This window comes from Microcebus murinus, chromosome 2 (assembly GCF_040939455.1).
Source record: "Microcebus murinus isolate Inina chromosome 2, M.murinus_Inina_mat1.0, whole genome shotgun sequence".
NCBI classification, from domain to species: Eukaryota; Metazoa; Chordata; class Mammalia; order Primates; family Cheirogaleidae; genus Microcebus; species Microcebus murinus.
The window spans coordinates 50,128,556-50,154,849 of NC_134105.1; the positions used below are offsets into that span (position 1 = coordinate 50,128,556).

Sequence of the window (26,294 nt, forward strand, 5' to 3'; positions counted from 1 at the left end):
TAAAAAATGCTCAGTCAAGTTTCCCATCTGACAGCCTATTTTCTCCTCCCCTCTTTCTCAATCTGTCCAACAAGCAGCTATTCACATTGTATGAGTCAGATCAAACAATTCTTCCTCTACGATACCTTTTCTAATTTCTTTTCCAAGGTAGAATTGATGACTTCGATTTGCCACACATCAACAATACCTTACACAGGTTTCTGTTAGAACACTGTAATACTGTGATGCAAATACTGTTTCCTTATCTGTCTTCCCCTATTAAACTATAAGCTCCCCCAAATCAGGAAAAAGGTCTAATTCATCTTTGATTTCTCAGCACGTACCCAAGACAATGCTGACATTTCATAGGTACTAAATAAAATGAATGAATGGAAGAACCTTAATTTTCGCATCGTTGCAATTATGGTACGTATACAGCCATGTGTTATTTAACAATGGGGATATGTTCTGGGAAATACTTCATTAGGCAATTTTGTCATTTATGAAGATTATAGCATGTACTTACACAAAGCTAGATAGTATAGCCTATTGCTCCCAGGCTACAAATCTGTACAGCATGTTCCTGGGCTGAATAGATCACTGTAACACAATGGTAAGTATTTGTGTATCTAAACATAGCTAAATACAGAAAAGGTACAGTAAAAATACAGTATTATAATCTTATGGGACCACTATCACATATGTGGTCCTTTGACCAAAACGTTATGTGGCGCAGGACTGTATATGAGTTATGTAGCCTGTTTCTTTTTCACTTGTTTTATTTCAGGTGATTTCCATATGGTTACAATCACTATTTTAATGCTTATTCATTAGTCCTTTGAAAGTCAGTGCTGCCCAATAGAACTGTCTACACTAATGGAAATGTCCAATATCTACACTGTCCCATACAGAAGCCATTAGTCACATGCGGCTACTGAGCACTTGAAACGTGCCTAGTGTGACTGAGGAGCTGAGTTTTTAATTTTAATTATTTTAAATCTAAATGTAATAGCCACTTGTGACTAGTGTCTACTCTGATGGATAATACAAGTTTAGACCATAATCACTGAGTACTTATTTTTGAATAACAAATGAGGCACATTTCCAAGGGGATGGTACTTGAAATATATAAAATATTTTGAAGTCTAAATAAACCTACCATTTCCACCTAAAATTTTCATAATCTTAATTTATTTGAAAACTTGTACTTCCATATATAATGCAAAGGTAAATATCAACATCCATCCATAGAATGTGTTCCAAATTCATGGGCTTTAATTAATTGGATATTGTAAAATGTATCTACTGGTGCAGTTTTTACTGAAGCTTTTTGAATTTATCCCCTGGAGAGCTTTTTATGTTATTTCATACTACCACATGACTAATTTAAAAGTTTTACTTTTATTTTTTACTATTTTAGCAGGATGTCTGATTTTGACATTTTAAAACATACCTTATGTTCCAGTTCTTTAAAATCACTGAATATACTTAATATTATAGTTTGTGTACACATTATATAAATAGGTCTTAGGCACAGTGGTTAATGAGAAGACTTTTGAATAAACTTTACTAGATGTGCCTCTTTGAGTAAAATTATCTCTCCAGCCAAAGACCAAAAGCTTACTCGCAAAGATATATTACTTCTGCTTCCCACACACTTTGAAAGGTGTAGTGCAACCCACAATAAAGCAATCCTTACTTAAGCAATTATAATATTCTTGGAAATATAGCCCAATGTGTTTTTCAAATAGGAAAAGTCAAGTAACAGCAGAAAATTCTTGTTGCTTTTGAAATATCAGATTTCAGATGATTACTTTCCTTAGTGAGAGATTGACATTATTTCCAGTATTCTTACAAGCCTTAATTAGCCAATTTGACCTGCATCTACACTTAGCTTTTTAATATTTTTACCATATTTTATTATATAGTTTGTATGTTGTAACATAATATTCAAAATACTGAATTATTGAATAAATATTTACTGTTTAGAATAATATTAATTTTGAAGTGCCAGATAAACAAGATCATGGTCTAGCAGAACTATAAGTTTGAGTTACTACTGGTCACTTGTCTTGCCCAGATGCACAGATACACAGATACTGCCATAGTCTTAAAGATGGCCCCCTCAAAACTCCCATCCTCCAGCTATTCAAACACTCATCTAGGCACTATTGTGAAAGGACATCACATGGAATCATGGTTAGTCATCAGCTGTCCTTAAAATAGGAAAGTTATCCTGGATTGTGTAGGTGGGCCGACAGTCATCACATGAGCCCCTACAAAACAAGGGGAAGGTGGGAGAGCCAGCCAGAGCATAGAAGCAGTGGATGGAAAAAGGGATATGGCAGAAGGTGACATCAGAGAGATTCCAGGCATAAGGAGACTTTGTCATACCATTTCTGGCTCTGGGATCTAGGGATCCAAGTGCAAGGACTGAAGGGAGGCCTCTTGGAGCTAAGGGTAGCCACCAGCTAACAGCCAGCAAATAAAAAGGGACCTCAGTCCTACAATCGCAAGGAACTCAATTCAGCCAACCACCTGAATGAGCTTGGACTTAGATTCCTCCCAGAGCCTTTTGATAAGAGCCCAACCAGCTGACACCTTGATTTCAGTCTTGTTCAATCTGGAAGAGAAACCAGTCTATCCATACTGAACTTTCCACCTAAAGAAATGTGAGATAATAAATTTGTGCTTTTTTAAGCTGCTAAATTTGTGGTAATTAGTTACGGCATCAATAGACAAGTTCTACAGATCCCAAATTAATCATTCAATGATCTGGCGGGTTATTGAAGTATGTGCACACCACGGTACATGTTTTTGTTTATCCATGATCTAATTGTGGTCACAGGTTAAAATGAAAAGTTTTATTTCTTAAACCTATGAAATGGAAATGTTTCAATATTTTCTAATGTTTAATTCCTTTTACGTATAAATGCAATTTAAATTTATATAGTAGGAAAGAATAAGTTACAGGAAGGAACTTGTAACTTTCTTTGATCCTAATGTCTGGCTATGAAAGCACAGTATAAAAACATGATAGGGCCAGGTGAGGTGGCTCATGCCTATAATTCTGGCACTTTGGGAGGCCGAAGCAGGAGGATTGCCTGAGGCCAGGAATTCGAGACCAGCCTGAGTAAGAGCAAGACCCTGTCTCTACAAAAAGCAGAAATTATAAAAAATAGAAAAATTCGCTGGGCATGGTGGTGAATGCCTGTAGTTCCAGCTACTCGGGAGGCTAAGGCAGGAGGATGGCTTGAGCACAGGAGTTTGAAGTGGCAGTAAGCTATGATGATGCCACTCTAGCCAGAGTGACAGGGTGAGACTGTGTCTCAAACAAACAAAAAACCAGATAGAGCAAGAGTTTCTTGAGAATAGAGACTATGTCTCCATATTATCTTTATCTATCTCCAGGTCCATACATAGTAAACATTTCATAAATGTTTGTTGATAGTTGTATATATTGATTTGCCTTTTTGCTCTAAGAAAAAAGTTTACTTTAAAAACTATATGTTGTATTTGTTTTCCTGTAGGTTATGCTTTCCAATCCAGTGCCAGAAAATCCAGTGAATTTCGAAGCAGCCCAAATACTAATGAAGGATAAATCTCTGTACAGAACAATAACTCTAAAACTTTTCAAAGAGCCATCCCAATGTAAGAAGTGCCTGCTTATTTTATTTGGCAATTATCAATAATACATTAAACATTTATAGCAAATAAATGATCCAGCAAATAATTGTTGCATAAGGGAATATTTGAATATTTTCTGTATCCATTTTCAGTAACAAAATGGTACTAAGATCTCTCCTACTATAACTCTTTGTTAAACCAATCAGTGTGGTCCTTTTTTAAGATTACCAAAGATCTTAAACTAAATATCTTTTATTCATTTATATTTTATTTCAGCATATTACGGGGGTACAAATGTTTAGGCAAATACGTATATTGCCTTTGCCCCACCCGAGTCAGGGCTTCTGGCGTGCCCATCACCCAGACGGTGCACACTGCACCCATTAGGTGTGAATATACCCATCCCCTCCTCCCCTCCTTCCTTCCCGACACCTGATGAATGTTACTACTATATGTGCATGTAAGTGTTGATCAATTAATACCAATTTGATGGTGAGTACATGTGGTGCTTGTTTTTCCATTCTTGTGATAGTTCACTTAGTAGAATGGGCTCCAGCTCTATCCAGGATAATACAAGAGGTGCTGGATCACCATTGTCATGGTCATGTGGATGGATGGGGCCAATTAAAACCAGTGTATCCATCATAAAGATATGACATCTAATTTTAACTATTCAATCTGTGAAGAATACTTCCCAGAGCTCACCTATGGTACCCCCAATCTTACTGATTTGCATCTCTTTTCTTTTTAATTAGCAAAACATCAACATTTTTTCGGGAGAGGTCCCTCCCCAGGTATTCCTTCGAAGAGGCCATGTGGAAATGGTGCCTGAAGTTCTTCAGGCTTTCTGCCTTGTTAACCAAGGTTCTTCTGATACCCTTGGCTTCCTGCCAGCAGCCTCTTTGTGAGTCTTAACTCCTGTGCCTCCATTGCTCCCATGCTCTCTCCAGTTAGCAGAGCAGTGCTGTTGGCCCCTTGTGTCCAGGGCATTGCCCACGGTGAGAGCAGCACCCTTAGTGACATAGCTCTTTCCTTTGTGTCCTGCCCCTCCTTCTACTAGCACATGGCAGCCTTGCTTAGCAGCTGGTATCCTTACCTTCCAGTCAACAGGCCTTGATCTCATAGGGTGATTTTCTCTCAGGTTTCCATGACTTTCCATTTCCCCTCTAGGACCACACACAGCCCCACCGCCCGGTCCTTTAAGGCACACCTGTGACCAAGTTCAATTGTTCCTCCCTCACAGGGCTTTGGGCCTGATGCAAATCAAGATTGCTGACCAGGCATCTTCCTGGGATCTGCAAACATGCCATGATTACCTCAGAGCTCCTCAAACATCCCTGGCAGTTTTGAGGCTGATGTGCACACAGAGGAGTGGTACTGCTGACCCCATTTCTGACCTGCCAGAGTACTGTGGCATTCACTGCTCTGTCCTCTGCACTTAGAATAGTGCCGGTACTCAGGAAACACCTGTGGCATGGACGAATGACACATATTACTTAACCTTTCATTGAGCACTACAGTGCTATCATTACAAAGAAATATTCTATAGAACAAAGCTATGTCCGTATTCTGGTGAATGATAATTTTTAAAGCTGGTTCTAAAGAATATTCTGCAGCAAATGATTCTGTAGGATGTTGATGTTGCCCGGCAGAGAGAAAAGGATGAGAGGAAACCTGAAGAGGACTCAGCCCTTTTTTTTTTGTCCTCTGAAAGTAGACATCACCTTTCACTCCTTTCAGTTCTCCAACTTTGCCATCACACCTGACAGAAAAGCCGCTCAAATTGCCAAACCACCCAGCAAATGAGTGAAAAAGCAAATAGTATTCATACACTGGCAAATTCTCGCTGTACAATCTGAGTATTTTATCCTACTCTGGTTTGGTGGGCCTTCATCTGGAGTGCCAGTATGCTCAACTTGGGGCATCACATTGCCAATATGTTTAGCTAGTAGATAAATGGCAGTTGTAAAAGCTGTTTTCAAATATTTGAAGGGACTTCCTGTAGAAAAGGAGATTTCTTCTGTGTTGCTCCAGGAAACTAAAGTAGGACTAACATTGGAGCCACACGTCAGTCATACCTTCCCCGGGCCTGCTGGTTTGTGGCCACTGAAACTCAGAATACACAGGATTGGCCCTGCCTTGTGTCAGAATGTATCTTACATGTACTGGGGACTCTTTTCCCCGTAATTAGTTGTCTGGAATTCATTTTGTTAGCCTAAGCCTAAGCCTGGTATTTGATATGCAGACATGCAAATGCTTCTCATTACCTAAACTTTTTCCTAACATCTGTTATGTCTGTCTAACCTGAACAGCTACATCTTTGCTTTGGTGAATTGACAAGAAGACACGAAGCTCTGAGCTCAAGCTCCATTTTGAGGTCTGATGACCTTGCCATGTTATTCTGACAGCCTCCTTTCCTCGTGGCCTGGCCCCTGTCCCCGTTACTTAGAATGCTTACATACCCCAGCCTGCCTGGTGCGGTCCCGGTGTGATTATTTCTAGTCAACCGCTTTCACTTGCAGTGTACCAGTTGGAACGATAGATTATATAATCCATTGGGTGCCTAACTGATTTTTCCTAGGAGCAAATGCCACCAGAGTTGCACCATCCTTCATGGTAAAGTCCAACCAGGTCCTCAGCCAAACACGAGGAAGAATTTTTTAACAATTCAAGTTGCTTAAAAGAATGGACCAGGCCAGGTTGGCAGTTAGTAAACTCCCCATTACTAGAGGTATTCTTTCATAACGCATGTTTATTTAGTAGAGTTAAATGCCCATTTTTCAGGGATATTGTCAAAGATCTTTTTGCCTGGCGTCAGGAGTTGGATAAGTGGACTTTTCGAGTACATTCCGACTTATTCTCCAGTTAGTTTGTGAAAACTCCGAGGAGGAAGGTGTGAAAGTCCACAATGCATAGCAACTGTTGCCTCCTAGATTCTGAGTGTTACTAGTTACTTTCTAATTTGTTATGAGCGTGGGAGGAGCTATATGCCTTTCTTTCTCAGTTTGTCCTTGTAAATTTTTATTTCTATATGACAATATAGTCACATAATATTTGTATTCTGTTTTTCATGCTTGTTTTGATGTTTTAAAACATAAGGTTCATCTAATTTAAAAAATCTTTATTTGAAGGAAAATGCAAGAGCATAAAAATAGTAAAACTGAGTAATGATAGCTAACCAGAGGTAATGATTTTTTTCTTAGCCAGGTGTATTCCTATAGTTTTTGATAAATGAAGGAGGATTATCCTAATAAGTTTCAGATACTTATCTAAATAAATTATAATATAATAACTGACAGACGAGTCATAATAATAGAATAGAGGGAATTATGGGCATATTAGGGGAATTTATATTATATACTTTTAAAAAACCTGATAATTGTGCAAATACATCCTGCCCTGCTTGTGGTTAGGAAAAATGTTGTCATAAGCACTTTATTCTTCTCCAATTCAAACTCCCAATTAGTTCACTGTTTTCTTTAATCCTCTAATAATAGAGCAATTTTACAGAAAATTGTCTCTGTAATTGAAGCAGGTGATATCCCATAGGATTTCAGATCTCTGTTTCTTTTCTTTTTAGAGTGAATATATTCTTTTGACTAGGTGTAGGAATATTCCTTCCCCTAAGAAATATACTTTCTGTATGTCAGGGGGAAAGAAATTTAGTCTAGTAGTATCGCTTACTTGTTAAAGAGCATGAGCGTTAACACCATTATTCAGAACCAATTTTGTTGTTGATGATTACAATATTGTTACAGATATCCTGCTACTTACAGATGTCATGAGATACAAAAAGCCTGAGTTTAACAGGACGGTAGCATGTGGATCTATTTGCTGGGTTTACATACCTCCTTTTTCCTGTTTGTCATCGTATCAGATAGTCCAGTAACTTTTTAGCCAAGTCTCTAAGTTGCTAGTTTTAACTAAAAATGTTTAGTATTTATTTTCCACCAAATAAATAGATGTTTAGAGCTTTAAAGGACAAACAGAAAACGGTTTTTAATGAAATACAGCAGACCTTAGAAGCCCACATCGTCTATCCCTGAGTGCTGCCCCCAGAGGCAACAGCGGTTTCCAACACATTTAGCAGTTGCTTCTGGCATTTACCACTACAGTTCTAAGCTTTTTCTATACTAATATTCCTGAGGTTTTCCGTTTTTTAAATATTATTTATAGGCTTCTTTTTATAAAAATACATAGATTCAGCTTTTATGCTGCTATTCCCACCCACATTTCCTCTCCCCCATCCTCCTGGTATAGTTTGGGTACATTAATATGACTTTGTAAATATTTGTCACAGGTAAGTGATGAATGATTTTCTTTTTTGTACAAATGGCCTGATTTTTCATTCCCTTGTTTTATATGTTTCTATCCTCTATAATTCCCCGAAACTATCTGACAAAGTTGTAAAACAACTCCCAGGTATTCAATCAGTATTGTAAGTCCTTTGTTTTTGTTTTTTGCTTTTTGTTTCTTGTTTATTGTTTTTGTCCCCTGTGGCACCATACCACTCCACACTCCTTCAGTTCTGTAGGCGTGCTGGGATGACCTTTTTGTTTTCCGCCTGGGTTGGGGCTCCTGCTCAATCCCTCATTTTCCTTGTGGTTGGTTTACTCCTTCATTTTGTTGGAGTGCACCTTCTAGAAGTTTCCTAGCACATGGGAGGTAAATCTTTTATGACTCTACATGCCTAAAAATATAATTATTCTACTTTCATATGCTCATAATTTGGTTAAATTTTAGCTTACAAATAATTTTTTTCAAATTTGTAAAGATCCTGTTACCTTCTAGTTTCTAGTGCTGCTCTTGAGAAATCTGATTTCATTCAGATGTCCAATTCTTCACATATGATTTATTCTTTCTTTCTGGAAGCTTTTAAAATCTTCTCTTTATTCCCAGTGATCTGTAATTTTTTGATAATCTTTCTTGATGTTGTGTTTTTGTTTGTTCCCTCCAACTCATTACATAGGACATTTGATAAACTATTGAAATCTCAAACTCGAATCTTTCAGTTTTGAGAAATGTTCTTATATGACTTCTTTTATAATTTCTTTCCCTTCTATTTCCCCTGTTGTCTCTTCTATAATAGATCTGCTATGATTTGGATTAGAGGATCTACTGATCTGATCCTCTAATTTTTAAAATAAAATTTCTCTCATTATCCATCTCTTTATTTTTTGTTATGTATTTTGGAAGATTTCCAGGGGAAAAAAGTGCTTCTGTTCCTATTTTTCTCCTTTTTTAAAATTTTGATTGTTGTCATTTATGATATTGGTCTTGCTCAAATGGTTAGTGATTTTTGTCCATTCCTATGATGGACATACAATGAATGGTCTTTTAAAAAGTTCGGAAGTTCTGAATACGGGCTGAGCTTCTTGACAGTTTTATTTCATTGTAGGTTTATTCGGTGAGCACCTGACCATTTCTATAGGCTTAACTGTTTCTCCTGAGACGAGTCTTCCGATCTTATGCCAAGAGAGAGCTGGAGTTGGGGGATAACTTACATTCTGAGAGCTGGACAAAGGGAGATCGTCAGGAATCTTGTCTATTCAATATGATTTATTCCTTTTTCAGTCCCTTACCATACTCCTATTCTGCTTTGTTTCTAATATCTTCCAGTCCTGAGTCTCTCTGGCTCAGTTTCTCTAGAGATTAAACATCCTCCCTCCTGCCTGGGCAATGGTGATCATCTGGTCACACAGGATGAGGCTTTGGTGTCCGTACTCTACCACTCAGACCTCCTTGCAGAGGTATCAGCTACCTTCAATTCCTGAATTGTTTCCCAGGTTCTGTAGTGCAAATCCACTTGCTTTTTTACTGGCATCCTCTCATCATGCAGTTAGGTTTCAATTTCTATGGCCTGCTAAGACAGTTACCACTTGACATCTGCTTTCCATCTTGGAAAATTTTCTTGTCATCTTTCTTTCACTCTCCTTGAGGTTTTATACCTTATTTTTATTCTATTATTACCATTTTATTGAGCCTTTGGAAAGAGTGCACATAAAGCTATATATTCAGCCTCCAAGTAAACCAGAATTCTTTTATATTCTCCTTTACAGCGAAAGATGACAGCCAAAATTTACCAGAAGAACCACAAAAAGGTACTGGGTGAGTTTTTCTTTATGCAATTTTATGTCAATTTATTTACCAAAAGGACTATTGATTTAAACTATTTATCTTTTTCATTGTAATTGAATTTTTTTAACTTAGAAAAGGAAATAGATATCTTTTTCTCTTGTAATATCTTTAAAAAATATTATTTTCTGAAAGAATATGGGAAATTATTGAATTCTTCCTAGACTATTGAATTAAAATTAAATGTAACTATATGAACTTGTCTATTCTTTTATTTTTATTTACTTTTGAAATAGAAAAAATGTATTTCAACAAAATGAGCAAAAACTATTATAGATCACAAAAATTCAAGCAATTTAGAAGATAAAGTTCTAATGAAAAATGGTGAGAGTTAGGACTGAGCCATTGTGCCTTTTGGGAGACAACCTGACAATGTGGCATCAATTCAGCCTTGAACACTCGAACAAGGTGTAAGTCTAGTAATAGAATCTCAAATATGCTTCTGCAGCATTTAGTTTTTTGAGCCATCAGCTTTATTTTGATAGTCAATCAGATGTAGAAAACAGCCAATTAACTAATGTTGAAGTAGTGCTCACTTTAGCTCATATTTCCTTGACTGGCCCTATAGAAAAGGTTGGTCAAAATTAAGTAACTTAAGTGGTTTCCGTTTGTGAAACAATGTTGAAAAATTACGGGGAGATAAGCATAATCTAGTTAATAGTATCCTGGGTTGCAATTCTATACAGCACATTGCTGTCCCTTAAACATGTCAATGTCGTAGAAAGCACATGACTATCCTGGCACAAAATAGGCATATGATAAATAGTTGTTCAATACATAAATACCATTTTATCACCTGTAAAACATGAATGTCTATAGAATATCAAAAAGTTATATTGTGGTATAATTATTTGCCATGTATAAAGATATTGTGCCAGCATTTACTAATATAAAGCAATAGAAACAGACCAGAAGACCTCCTGTGGTCCCAGTTTCAGCAGGTCCTCTATACTAAACCAAGGATAAATGATGCCAGAATCAGGTTTGATTTGTGGTGTTCACCTTGTGCCAGCCTGAATTCTCTAGAGAAGCGTTTAGGTAGGATTAAATTGAAACAATGCAGTCTGGATTTCAATGATATTTACACTCCTGGTGTATATAAGGCTGTAATTTGTTATGTATCTGTGAATTCTAATGTTGGCCTCTGGTACATTTGTTCTGAAATAGAGCTCAGTTATGTTTAGTTTTTAGTTTTTAAATAACGCATTCACAATTAGTTCTTGCAGAAATTATTCAAAGAGAGTTGCTGCTCATAGCATTGTATCAGTCTAGCACCATATGCTTAGAACTTTGCATTAACTCATGAGCTAGAAGAATTACCTCGCTGTAGAAATGTACTCCAGAGGCATAGGCAGGCAATTGAAACCCTGTTTCCAAAACACATAACAAAACTCAGGCAGAGTCCAGTCTATTGGGTAGGATATAGTCAGGGGAATCAAATTGATATTCAGTAATTAAAGGTGATGGACTTGTGCTAGTCCTCTGGGATATTTGTACATGGTCTATAGGATACCACTTCCAGGTTATGGCACAGGTATTCAGCTCCTGTGAGAACAGTTACTTATTCATGTATTTAAAATGCATCCACTGAGCATATACTCTAGGCCCAGCACTCTGTCCCAGTGTTGGGGATACACACCCGAATAATACATGATCCCTAACCTCTCAAAATCGATACTTTAGGATTGGAAGCTCCCCTCTGAAGGGGAGACAGTACAGAGAGTAAGCCTGACTTTTGGTCTGCAGGACCAATGTAGGGAGCATCTTACACCAGCGTATGTAGCTGGAAAGGCCACAGGGTAAATATCAGGATCATAGCCAAGGGAGGAATGCTAAGGTCAGTTTGAATCATATTTAAAATGAGTCACATTGAACAGAAACTTCTTCCCCTGTGGTGTTTATTTTTTCTAGGCTTCTTTTAGAGGCCTTCCCTTTTTCACCAAGTCATCTATTTCTGAAACCACTTCTTTTAAATTCAATCTAATGTCTCATTGGCCGGGCCTGTTCATTGTTGTATTTCACAGGTACAATAGAATAAGTGCTCTGATAGATCAAGACGGTGGGGGAGCACAGAGGAGAAACATCAGACTGAGGCTTGGCGGGGGGCTGGAAGGGAACAACAAAGACCAGCTTTCAGCAGGTGATCTCCAGGTGATTTCTAAAGGCAGAGTAGGAATTCACCTGTAGACCAGGGGCCAGGGGAGTGTAGGTGGAGGGAACAGCACATTCAAAAGCATGCAACTATGGGAGGAAACATTTCCCACAGCCTGATCCAGAGGAAGGCATTTGACAACCTGAATAAAAAAGTAAAAATGAGTCCCAAAGGCCAGGGGCAACCAGAGTGTGAGTATCAGGAGCTGAGATACAAAACCAAAGGAGAAAAGAGAGAGGAGGATTGGTTGCTAGGGAACAAAGGAGGAGAGGCAAATGAGATGTAAATGGTCAGAATGCTAAATACACGTGTGTGTGTGTGTGTGTGTGTGTGTGTGTGTGTGTGTGTGTGTAGCTAAATCACTTATAGGGGCAGGCAGAAGACAAAACTTGAGGGCTATAGACAGAGAAGAGAGTAACCTTTGTTGCATTTCATATTAAAAGTCCTGAGATAAATGCTTATCTCTGACATAGCATTTCCACTTCCAGAAATTTATCTTTAAGGATATAAAGCAAGTCTACCTATAAAGATAGACTCAAATCATAGAATTGTTTATAGTGAGAAATTAAAAACAGGATGTCCTGAAAAATGAATTGAGTAAATAAATATTGGTTTGGGCATATAATGTGCAAAGAGCAGCTTTGGAAAAGATTCTGGAGAATTAATTTTTGTTAACAGAATAAGTAAGTGAAAAGTTGGATATAGAAATTCAGTGTTATCAGATCAAAAGTTCTAGAGATCTATTGTACAACAATGTGAATACCCTTAACACTACTGAACTAAACACTTAGAAATGGTTAAGATGGTAATTTTAATGTTATGTATTTTTACCATAATAAAAAAGTAAATGAAAAGAGTAGGTTATGAAATATTTTTTGGTACTATCTCACACAAACACACACACACACACTCTGAGAGGCAGTTTAGTGCAGCAAGTGAAAGAATCCTAATTCTTCCATTTACTAGCTATGTGACTGGGATAAGTAAGTAATTTCTCTGTGTCTCAGTTTCTTTATTTGTGAAATAGTAATAATAGTACCAATTTCATAGGATTGCTATGAAGATTGAAATGTGAGTTAGTTATACAGAAGCACTTATAATAACTATAACTTTAGTCAAAGATGATTCAAGAACCATTATGAGATAAATGTGTAGGTTGTGTTATATTGAAAAATCAAGATTTGTGAAATTACAAGGCAAAAAAAAAAGGGGTAAAATGTTAGACGAGAGTGGTATTTTACAGGCACACTAAGACTCGAGGCAGAGAGAATCACCAGTAGAAAGACTCTAAGTTGAATGTGAACCAGGAATGTCAAAGGATCAGTAAGAAGACCAGTGTGGCTAGAACACAGCAAGGAGGAAAGAGGAGAGAGAGACATGAGCTAAGGGAAGGAGGCAGGCCCAGATCACTTAGGACTTTACAAACCAGGTAAGGAATTTGGATTTATTTTCTTATACCAGGTATGGGAATTGGGACACAGTCAGACAGTTTTTAAGAAGGGGAGAGACAGATTCAGATTTACATTTTAAAGGGAGGACTTTGCTATGAAGGTAATGGTTTGTGAAGGATATAAAGTTGCAGCAAGCAGAAGAGTTATTAGGTTATTTTAGTAGAACAGCGGTGAGACGATGGTGGTCTAGGCTAGGGTTGAGGGCATAGACATGGAGGAGGAGAGAGTGGATGGATTCAAATTTTGGGTTGAAGTAGAATTGCCAGTTAGATGTGGGGTGTGAGAAAAAGTGGAATCAAGGACAATTACAAGATTTGGGTCTGGACTCGACGGATACTGCTGTCATTTACTGAGATGGGGAAGTTTGGAAGAAGATGTCATAGACTGAAATTAAGAAGAACAATTCCAGTTGTTGGCAAAGATGTGGAGTTGCTGGAGGTCTCATCTGTTGCTGCATACATTGTTGTACCATTTTGCATGCCCACAACCAGTTTGTAAAATAGTTTAGCAGTTTCTTATAACATCAAACATCGCTTACCCTATAATCCAATAATTCCTACTCCTAAGTATTTACCTAAAATGAAAATAAATATTCACAAAAAGACTTGTACAGAAATATTCACAACAGCTTTATTCTTAACATCTCAAACTGGAATCAAGTAAAATATCCATCAACAGTTGAATCCATAAATAAATTATGCTATATTAAATAATATATGAAATACTTTTGATAATAAAAATGAATGAATTATTGATACATGCAACAATATGGAATAAGTATGCAGACATTATATAGAGTGAAAAAAATGCCAGTACCAAAAGAGTACATATTGTATGATTTAATTTATACAAAGTTCTAGAATAGGCAAAACTAATCTGTCAGATTAATTAAATTTGTGATTACCCAAAGTGTCAATGGAGATTGACTGAGAAAGGGCACTAGAGAACTTTCTGGAGTAATGAAAATATACCTTTTTTGGGGTGATAACTATCACAGGTGTATGCTTTTGTCAAAAGTCATCAATCTGTACACTTAAAACCTGTGCATTTTTAATATGTAAATTATACTTTTAAAAAGTGAATTTTTTAAATATATTCAAATATCTTTATAGCTCTCTTAGAAATCTAATGTTATTTTAAAATAAAATTATTTTTAATAAAAGAAGTATTTAAACTTTTTAGTGAATATGGAAAATGGGTATAATTCCAAACCTTCAACTCTGTTCTAAAATCTGAGAAGATTATTACAAGAAAGGAAAATTATAGGCCAATACCGCTTGTGAAAATCTTGCCAAATCCTCACAAAAATATTATCAAATTGAACCCACTGATATATAAAAAGGGATGACACAATGACCAAATAGGATTTATTACAAGAAAGAAAGTTTGTTAGTTTACCATTCAAAATCAATTCTTGTAACATATTATGTTCATCGAGTAAAGGGAAAAACCATAAAATCATCTCAATGTATCCAGTAAAAGTATTTGCTAAAATTTAAAACCATTCATGATAAAAATTCTCAGTAAACTAGGAATAGCAGAGAATTTCCTTATTCCAGTAAAGGGAGTCTACAAGACTTTAACAAGCGAACTTCATACCAAAATGTGAAATGTTAAATGTTTTTCTCCTAGGTTTAGGAACATGATAAATGGGTCTACCATCACCACTTCTGTTCAACGTTGTACTGGAGGTCCTACCCAGTGCTATGGGACAAGAAAAGAAAAAGTTTGGAAAGGATGACATAAATCATTTTATTCACCAATAACATGATTATGAGCACAGCAAAATCCAAATGAATATATATTAATAAAAGTTGAAAATTAGTAAATGAATTTATCTAGGACTCTGGATACAAGGTGAAAGTTAAGATTAAAAATCAACTATATTCCTATATACTCACAATCAACAAATAGAAAATGAAATTTTAAAAGTACCATTGACAATAGCATCAACATATTAACAAAACATATGTAAGACATCTCTACTGAAAACTACAAATTACACATGCAAGAAAATTTAAAAGACTAAAGAAATAGAAATATACAATGTTTGTGGCTTGGGAAAGACTCAATATTATTATAACGTCAATTCTTCCCAGATTAATCTATAGATTCAATTCAATCTCAAGCAAAATGTCAGCAGCTTTTTTTTGGAAATTTGTAAGCAGGCTCTAACATGTATTTAGAAGTACAAAGGACATAGAATAAGAAGGCAATCTTGAAGCATAAAGTCAGAGGATTGACACCCCCAGATACCAAGATGTACAATAAGCTTCACTCTGGATTTTTTTTTAGGTGGAATTCCTGTCCCTGACACTTTTAGTCAGACAGCCCTCAACCCATCAGTCTCAGATCTAGAGCCAAGGCTGGAGTCTGTTTCATCAAGGTGCATGGTGTCTACATAATGGGAGAAGAATGAAATAGCTATTGAGGAGGCAACTGCAGTGTCCACTGTGACAGCCTTCACATACAAAATATTTTTACTGGACCCAAGCCTTGATGAGTAAGAGTTTGACAGGCACACAGAGAAAAAGAGTCTCTGGACAGAACAGCTTGCATAGAAACAAGAGTGTGATATTATGGTGTGCTCGGGATTGGTAGGAAATTCTATGTGATGGAGCCTCTGCTTGGGGGATAAATAGCAGAAGAGATGTTGGAAACGGCCAGATGGTAAAGAGCCTCCAGTTCTATTTGAAAGTATTTAGACTTCATCCTATAGCTTTGCATAACCAAATGTGGTTTTCGAACAGGTATAATAACCTGGCATGGGCAAAAGAACAATTAGGAAGCAGTTTAGAGAACAGCAGGAAGGAAATGATGAGGTGCTGATCAAAGGCAATTGAGACCAGCTGACACTGAGTGCTGAAGAGGTGCTACACTTGGCTCTTTTCCTGCATGATTTCCTCAAATGCTCACAACCACCACTTGAGAAAGTTTTATCTCTTGGTTTCATAGATAAGGAAACAGAGCCAGGAGAGGTTATGTACCTTACCCAGAGTCACACAGCTAATAAGTAGCAGTGCCAGAAGGTTTTAGAGCAAGCCAGCTGATTCTAGACCCTCCACTCTTCATCATGGTACTATATACAAGTAGGTCTCGATGGAAAGGAAGCTTCCAACCAGAGATATTTAGACATTTAATCCTTAGGCTTTGGTGATGCCTAGGATGTTGCTTCCATGAAATAGCACTACTGTACTTTTCCTTCTTCTCTTAAAGAACATTTCTCTTTCCTTCTTGCCTCCTCTTCGCTATGAGTGGGTTCCTGCTCTTTCTTTTCAAAACATTTACTTACTTTTTTGGAGGTTGTTTTCCCTAATGGCTTCATCTATCAACCTTTTTGTTGATTTTTGACCCAAATCTCTTCAGTCCAGTCTCAATTTCTCAATCACACTTCTGAAGGTCATTTTGACTTGTCTGTCCTATCATCACCTAAAACCCATGCCTAAAATTAAACTCATATTTTACTTCAGTTTCCCTTGATGCTTTCTGTGAAGAGCGAAACTAACTAGGCTTCTGGGCTTGAGAAGAATACTTGACCCGAGCATTCCTTCACCTTTCACACCCGGTCAGGCACCCAGGCCAGTCAAAGCCTTAGTGTGGTCTTAGATCCATCTCCTCCCCCCCTAACCTCTGCCCCGGCTCTACTGCTAGCTCTCAGTACCTCATGCCTGAATTACTGCATTTGTTTCCTAACTGGTCTCCCTGCATTTAATCTTTCTTTTAAAAATTCACCCTGCATATCACTCCCCCCAGAAAACTCTTGCTCAAACACTAATTTCATAATATACTTGCCTCATTTGAGAACTACCTACTACCTAATGAATCAAGATTACTGAACCAAGAATCTTGAACTCCAACCAGTTCTCTGTGTAAATTCAAAGACCCTGCACTGCCCAGGTTCACTTATTTTGTCAAATTTCAGTTCCTATAAATTTGAACTCTCCACTCTAGTCAAGGGTCTTCATTCCTATCGTCCCTTTCCCCAGCATCCTCTGTGCGTGCACACGCACACACCACCATGCTCCTTCCCCTCTCAACTATCGCTAACCCTGTTCCTCCAGCCTGGAATGCCTCCTTCCTTTACTCTAGACTCATATCCCACGTGAGTCTTTCCCTGATGGCTTCAAAAGAAAAAGTTATATCTCCCTCCTCCAACTTCTTTTGTTCATTGCCACTGCCAAAGAAGCATCTGTTATTCTCCAAATATCTGTGTTAAACCGTGTAATACTTTATTGTATTAATATAGAAAGCTGTTCTATGCACTAGTCCAGGTATATATCTTGTTTTCCCAACAGGATAATAAGCTCTAATGTTCAGTTTAACATTATGTCTTCTACATTTTTCCCGTAGTGTCAACGATAATACTTAATAAATTCCTGTTATTGGTTAAAACTATAAATGCATCTATTTTTATGCTGTATGTATTCCTGTAAGCTTAGTAGTTTATCTGGATAATAGTAAAATATAGTTACTGTTCTCTTATTTTAAAGGGATGTTTCCTTTATAGAATTGAAATTGCAAATATTCCCAACTGTTTAAGACAGTCTGCTTTGTATATTCAAACTATACTAAAGTTATACCTTTTAGGGTAATATTTTTAATTATTCTGAGAGAAGAAAAAGAAAGCCCCTGAAGGCTAACAGTTTGAAATTGAACAGGACACCCTTGGGAAGGGAGAGGGTCATGGGTCGTCATCAAACAGACAAAAAACAATGGAGACGATTGTGCCTGAAGATGGTGTATTTTTTGCAGGAGACAGTGTGTTGACAGTTTCCTTCCTCTTGGGTCATTGTTGCATGCTAAATGATCTGTGACAGCAAATTGATCACAAGCTTTTTCATGGAGGAGATATAATGCAGCCTTTCATTTTGTTTTCTCTGTTGCCAAATGCCGAAACATTTTGTTGGCAAATTAATGTTAGTTTAGTATATCATTTAGTAGCGTGAAGCATGCCACGCAGCTCTGGAAGCAATAATGATAATGATTAATTTATCTTCCGGTTTCAAATTTCTACTTAAGTGTGATTGCAAAAGTATAATGATAACACATTTGAAAAATGTTAGTTTTAAAATTAGGTGTCCGTAATTGTTATTTAAATAAATGAATACATTAACACATTTAGATATTGCACCATTAATTTCAAAGTTGAGTCAAATGTTTACTTTAAGGCACCCTATGATTTACCTATAAAAATTAATGCTAATGTACTTGTTCTAAGTGAAAAGTTGCTTCTTCTTCCAAAGAGCTAGGAACTTAAATTGGAAAACAGACATAAGCCATATTACATTTGATGTTGAAGCATCTATCTAAGCCAATTAATTGGTGATTTTACATGTCTGAAAAATATCCCTAAGTAAATGTTTTGTTTATAGAGTGTTGAGAATCTGTGTGTTCAAAAAGTTTATAGCATAAATACTTGGAAATGCAGTTATTTAAGACACTGCTGTTATAGTTCATTATTGATAGTTATATTGCTATATAACAATCTTTGCTCTCACATTAGGACCTAGTAATATTAGCACCGGAAGGAAAAATGCAGGCAAAAGCATTAGAAGAGTTATTTTTCCCCTTCTTTGAAAACAGCCAGATTCTTTGTAAAAATTAAACTAATCTTAAATCTGATGCATTTAGGCTCTCCTAATAATAATGAAATAAAGGCGATTTTTACTAAAATTTGGCACAGAAGCTCAAGAAAACTGTTTATTGCAGAATGAGAAAATTTATAGGTGTGATGCTTTGCTTAGAGTTCTTTTTTAATGTTATTCATGAAAGGCAGATGTCTTAAACCTCTGTGGGTTTTTTGGTAATATACACATGGGTGCACATTTTCATTTATTATTGAAGAATAATTTGGACAGATTTTCTTTTTTGTGATTTGTATCCATTAGTGGTGAAATCAATATGTTGAATTTATTCATTAGAAATGCATATCAGAATTTGCAAATCAGTCACATGTCTTGTGACAAGATATTGTTATCTGAACACTCCACTCTGATACAATAATTTTAAAAAGCAAATTTGCAAACTGCCAATTGTCTGATTTTTATTTGTTTTTTCAGACCAGTTAAAACAATCTCATTTAACGATTACTACAAGACATGGTCTGAAATAGCTACGTCAAAAGCCACAGAATTCGACAGAACTCCATGTAAGGTGATCTAGACTTATTCTATGTCTGTTTGGTTATGTTAATCATTCTCAACTTGTCTTGCTTTCAAAGACTGATTGACACATATCTGCTATGTAAGGGTGATAAAATTCTCTGTTGGCTTTATGTACTATTCATTCAACAACTATTAATTTGGTTTTTCTTTCATATAGAGCCCTGGACTAAAGTTTGATTAAAAACTAGAAGTAGCAAAGACAGGCAATTGGAGGAATAAAAGACAAAGTTCTCAATTTTATGAGGTTTACTTTTCTCCCTTCACCCCAGAAAGAAACCTTCACAGCAGGAGGAAACTTTTGAGTTCTTTAAGCTAAAGGAAGTATTAGGTAGAAATTCAGCAAGCAAACATAAAACCTAGGATAAGGCCAGGCACGGTGGCTCACGCCTGTAATCCTAGCACTCTGGAAGGCCGAGGCGGGCGGATTGCTCAAGGTCAGCAGTTCGAAACCAGCCTGAGCAAGAGCAAGACCCTGTCTCTACTAAAAATAGAAAGAAATTAATTGGCCAACTAATATATATAGAAAAAATTAGCCGGGCATGGTGGTGCATGCCTGTAGTCCCAGCTACTCAGGAGGCTGAGGCAGCAGGATTGCTTGAGCCCAGGAGTTTGAGGTTGCTGTGAGCTAAGCTGACACCACACCACTCACTCTAGCCTGGGCAACAAAGCGAGACTCTGTCTCAAAAAAAACAAAAAACAAACAAACAAAAAAAACCTAGGATGGCCAGGAGCGTGGTTCACGCTGTAATCCTAGCACTCTGGGATGCCCAGGTGGGAGGATTCCAAGATCAGACTAAGCAAGAGTGAGACCCAGTCTCTACCAAGGATAGAAAAAATTAACCTGGCATGATGGCATGGCTACTTGGGATAGCCTCCCAGCTACTTGGGAAGCTGAGGCAGGAGTATTGCTTGAACCCAGGAATTTGAGGTTGCACTGAGCTATGAGGATGCCACTGCCCTCTACCTCTTTACCTGGGTGACAAGAGCAAGACTCTGTTTCAAAAAAAAAGAAGAAGAAAAAAAAAAATCCTACGGCTGTGCAATTATATCTGTCTAAAAGAAAAAAATCATCTATTATCATCATACATTGGGAACTAAAAGGACAGGATGGGAGAGCTGGACAACTTTCTGGTTCTACTTAATTGGATCTTTAGAATAAATACTATTTCATTATTTAGATCAAAGTAGGTTATCCAGGCTGCACTTATCTAGTGAAATAGGGCTTTGCTTCAGCCATCCTGCTAAAATGGTGCATTCTGAAGTTAGCAGTGACTTCTTAATTCCCATATTTCGTGATTGTGTTTTAGTTCTTTTCTTACTTGAGCTCTCATCAGCTGTGTTGTCCTTAATTTACATGACACCACACATCCATGGTTTTCTTTCTCTCTTCCTAAGCACTCCTCTGCTTCTTCTCTTAGCAATAAATTCTTTATTCAGCCCCCTCTACTCACTCTCTCTGAAAGACCTCTTCCACTGCTGTGGTTTTCATTAGCCTACATGCCAGTGATTCCTAAAGCCACCTCTTCAGCCAGACCCCTCTTCTGAATTCTGCATGCATATTTACAACTGTGCATCAGACATCTGACCTACATGTATTACAGGCATCTCATATTTAAGATGTCCCAAAGTGAATTCACTATCCTACCCCCAAATCTATCCTCCCTCTTTTATTCCCTCTCTTGGTTAGTGGTAGATCACCATTTTTGCATTGTCTTGCCTAAGCCAGAGTCTTACAAGTTTCCTAGACTTCTGTATCTCTCTCATCAAACCTTACTGATTTTATCTCCTGAAACGTGAATGCTTCCACTCTACTTCACCCCCATGACCCCTGCCTTAGTTTGGGATCTCTTCATCTCATCACTGTGATAGTTTCCTAACTATTACCAAAAAATAGTATCTAGTTTTAAGGCACAAATTAAGACAAAAAGTAGTGCTAAGCTTAACAAATATTAAAAAAGAGTTAATTAGATCAATAACTTTTAAGAAATCACATGTTCTTTCAGGAGGTCAGTTATTAATTATTTTGTGACTACATGTTACCATCCTAACTCATAGATTAGTGGTTAAATATAATTTAAGTTGCTTGAAGACACATAGTCTTTAGCAACTCTATCAGTACAGAGAATTTTATTATTTTCGATGCCAGAGTACCTGAATGTTGACTCATTTCAAGGATTTGTGGTCGGGTGCTGCTTAGTCAATTCAACAAACACATCTACTATGTGGACCAAGGATGTATGAGCAGCTCAGATAGGTCCCAGAAGCGATAACCCTTAATTACACAAACACTGTTCTGAGCCACTAATTGGCACACTCTAGGGAACGACCCAGAGTCGAACTCCTTCAACCAAAAAACAAACAGATTGTTAAGGATGGTGCTTTATAGAATGACATGTAAATATATAGGGGCACTTGGAAACTCCAAACTGCTAGAGGAAAAGAAAAAAATAGAAGCACGTGCTGAAATTTAAGGAGATTTGGGAATGATTGTCATGCAATAAAGAATGATTGAAAAATGGAAGGAAATAGTGAGGTACCATTGACCACAATTTCTTCCTCAAAAAAGTTTAACCCCAAAATGTTTAATTTTGTTGTTTCTACATATGTCACTAACCCAGTATGTAATTTATTCCTGTTTGTAAAGGCAATAGCTGGTAATGGTTAGCTCTACCCCAGAAGAATTTCCAAGACTTTGAACCTAGCACTTGGTTGGTGCAAGATTTCACAATCGCCCTGCATCTTCTTTCCCTGAGGAATTGTTATAAGAATGTTTCAAGAGCTTTTCTTGAATAATAACCAGCACTTAATTAAAAAAATTAAATGTAAACTTTACATGTGCTGCTGGCCATTTTATCTTTTGATAGTTCAGCTGGATGAGATCCAACACTATCTTTTTTAATGGCCTAATTTCCTGGCAATAATAAAGATGAAGCTTTTAGATTATAGAATGCTTCTTCAACTGCTCAGAAATAAAAGGGAAACTTCTAATAACTTCATTTTCTACAGTTTCATTCTTATCATTGGAAAGATTATTAAACTCTTGTGCATATTTTTAAGAGCTTTATCTTTTAAGAATAGTGGTGGGTAGTTATATTAATATTTCGATTTGGGGTGTTAACTCTTTTCCATATCTTTGTGCCACAAATCTATATATAGTCATTGGTGGCATAATTTTAGTAAGTTTATTTTTATATAATGCAGTTTATGAAGTATGCTCATATATTGTTTTTTTAACCAACCCAATTTTTTTATTCATTTTTTTATTCATTTATTCAACCACTATTTATTGAACACCTAATATATGTCATAGTGGTATATTAACCCTATAAGCCAGGCTTTATTATTATTACCCTATTTTACAGATGAGAAAATTAGAATCATGAGACTCTAAGAAACTTACCTAACGTCACACATGTCAGGGAGAATATCATATATTGGTAAACAGTGTAAATTCTGGGGTCAGATTTGCCAGGGTTTAATCCTGGTTCTGCCATTTACTAGCTGTGTCGCCTTGGGTAAGTTCCTTAACCTCTCTGTGTCCCAATTTCCTCATCTATAAAATGAGCGTAATCATAGCAAATACCTCATAGGATTGAAGAACTTACAACAGTGCCTGGCACATAGTGAGTCCTCAAACAAGCGTGCCCATTATTAATTAAGTAGGAAGTGGGCCAGAGACTTGAACCAGATCTTCTGGCTCCATTTGTTTTGTTACTCTTTCTCTTTTGTTACTCTTTCTTTTGTTACTCTTTTTGTTACTCTTTCTCTTACTATACTGCCTCCATAATACAACAGCAAATTGTTATCTTTGTATAGTATGAGATTTAAATTCCAACTCTGAAATACATGCAGTACATTTATAAATAATTATAAGTTTTAGCTCATAATCATAGGCAATCATATGGAAAATGTACCCATGATCCAGTGTTCTCTGTCCATCACTATAGAATGGCAAGTAAAAGGTTTGGCAGTGAACAAACTAATACATATGGTTGTGGGCAACAGCGCCTTAACAACAGAATGTGATCCCCATAAGGAAATGTTTATGTTAGAGGAAAAGAATCCCTCCAGACCCATGTACTCTGTAATACCGAGCATAGGCTTCCTGATGTTTGTTTGCTGTCATCAAGACAGACCAAACAGCCTGAAGCATCATGGGGATGCTTGCTTTCACCCTAGGAGACTTCATTCTTTGAGCCTTTGAGCTAGCAATAAGGGCAAGTGTCTCCAAAACACATTTAGATGCAAGAAGCAGTGTCATCTGATTCTAATGCAGTGGTTCTCGGTCTTGACTGCTCATTAGAACTACCTGAGGAGCTTGTAAAAATTCCAATATAGAGGGCATAGCCCAGACCAATTACATCAGCATCTCTGGGAGTAGGACCAGGCAGTAGTAGTTTTTAAAGCTCTCCAGGTGACTACAATGTGCAACCAAGGCTGGCAAGGTGGGAAGAGCATGATGTCAGAAGTTAGACACTCTTTAGCCCTGTACTAGTTTTGCCACATGCAGATAAGTGAATTCAAGTTAGTCACGTAACTCTTGGTACCTTGTTTTTCATTTCTATGGATTAATAAAAATATTCCACCCTACTTTAAGTTACTGGATGGTTAGCATGAGATAGTGTGTGTAGAAATAAAACATGCTGAGGCAAGAGGGTCCTATTATATTTCTTTTGATGTGACCATGTCAGCAGTGGGAAAAAAATTTCAGGTGAAACTCTACAGATGTTAGATGAGATGTATGTCATGGAAAAAGCAGAGCAGAAGCAATGCCCAGGAACCCTCAGAAGGAACAACAGAGCAGGAAGAAGAACTATATTATGGAGGCAATAGTGGCTGCTTTTCTACCATAGATTACAGAACTGCCACAAAAGCAAGATATAGTAATGATGAAGGAATTTCAAATGGTGGAACTTCTGCTGAAACTTTGCTGGTCCTTCTCCTGTCTCTCTCTCTCTCCCCCCTCTTTCCTGTCCTCATTATTTCATTATTTCGCTCCAATCAGTGTCATTCACTGAGTATCTGACAGCTGGCTGTATGGGGTAGACAAGAAGTTATGTATTGTGATAAGTTATGTATTGTAATAAGCTTTCTGAGGAGTTTACAAGCAGGTGGTAGGAGACAGATGAGTGAAAAAATTACAGGGATAAACTATGAGAAATGTTAAAGTAAAAGTTTGTACAAAATCCTGTGGCATTTTCATCTCTCAGATGATAGAGAAGGCAATGAAGAAGATGAGTCAATGATATAAAACTAATGGGACCGTTCAGGAAAGATGACTGTATCATTTGGAGTTTCATAATATATAAGGAAGAGACTGCCATACATACTCCAATATAAAATGTAAGAAAGGCAATTTCAAAAAAATTAAGGAAAGATATAAATTATCCTTAAATAGAAATCTCAAAAGGAAATACCATTTGTGAGAGATTGAATTTTAAATTTTGGCTGAGAGTAATGAAAAGTCCCAGTGAGAAGACATTACTCAACTTTTCTAGGTCTGTTTGTTCATCTGTAAAGTGGGTGTTATAATGGTAACCACTGCATACCTGCTTCACATGTGCCCAGCATACAGCAAAAATTTTATTTATGTTAGTTATTATAATCATTTAAAGGAAATAATGAGACCTCACCAACAACTTTGGGGAGCTCAGATTTGCTTTTTTAATGGAAGAAGAGCACATATATCCAAATACCAATCAAGAATACTAATAAAGCCTGTGACAATATGTATGTGTGTACACTTATGTGTGTTTGGAGCAAAAAATAAAAAATAAATAGGCAGATTGATGGAGAAAATCATGCAATATTAATAGGAAAAAAAGAAAAACTATTCAGTTTAAATGTTTTTTTTTTATATCAATGGCAAATGTCACCAAGCTAAAAGGGAGTAAATTAATCATTATTAGAAAGGAAGCCCCAGATAAGGGCAAAACTGTTGGAGAGCATCTAGCTGGTTAAGTAAACTCAGAACAATAATAAGAAATACGGAGATAGATAAGTGTATGTAGCCATATGATCTGGCTTAATAGTATTTCATGTAAAAATTACCAGTACTTTAAACAGGTTTTCAGTAAGTATTACATGAATTTAAATGAAGGCATAAGGCTTATAATTAACCCCAAAGACATGAGCCAGTGGTGATATGATGTGATTTCCGGAAGATGTTAATGCAGATCTGAGCTGAATTGATGGAAGTGTAGTGCAGAGATCAGGGGAGGTAGTAATCCCATTTACGTCTTTGCTTCAAACCAAATCAAGATCCTGATCCAGTTTTGGAAGCAAAGTAGAAACATCAACAAAATTCACCACCAGGATGATAAAGATAGTTGTCTGTAGAAAATCATATCCTAAGGAAAAAATTTGAAAGAACTGAGGCTTCCCTGTGAACTACCTTCAAATATTAGAGGGCTCTCTCCTGTGGGAGAGGGATGAATTTAGCATTGCTCCAGAGGCTGGAACTAGGACCAGTGGAAACTCGGCAGCACTCAGGTTAAGGGAGGACACCATAACCTTTATCTGTCAACAGAATGGGCAGCCTCCCAACAGCAAAGCGGTGCGGTGCATTTTCCGGAGTTGGCAAGGGATTCATTCAGAGCCTGGCTGATCATCCATTAGAGATCCTTGCTTTGTGAAAGATCAAGTAAGATCTGTAATGTCACTTCCAACTCCCAAATTTTTTTTTGCTACTTGAAGTGCTGAATTCGAATTTTGTTCAACTATATCCTTTGGTTTTTATATGTGTTATTCTAATACTTCCCTTATTACTATTATTATAAAACAAAA

The 26,294-nt window shown here is 36.9% G+C and overlaps 1 protein-coding gene across 1 annotated transcript in view; it reads left to right on the forward strand.

Moving 5' to 3' along the window:
- UBE2U (ubiquitin conjugating enzyme E2 U) overlaps window positions 1-26,294 on the forward strand; it is a 61,112-nt gene that overhangs the window by 18,570 nt on the left and 16,248 nt on the right. The window contains exons 5-7 of the mRNA XM_012767128.2: window positions 3,510-3,630; window positions 9,666-9,714; window positions 19,404-19,492. Coding sequence (XP_012622582.2) covers window positions 3,510-3,630; window positions 9,666-9,714; window positions 19,404-19,492 — 259 coding nt within the window. The remainder of the gene's footprint in view (window positions 1-3,509; window positions 3,631-9,665; window positions 9,715-19,403; window positions 19,493-26,294) is intronic.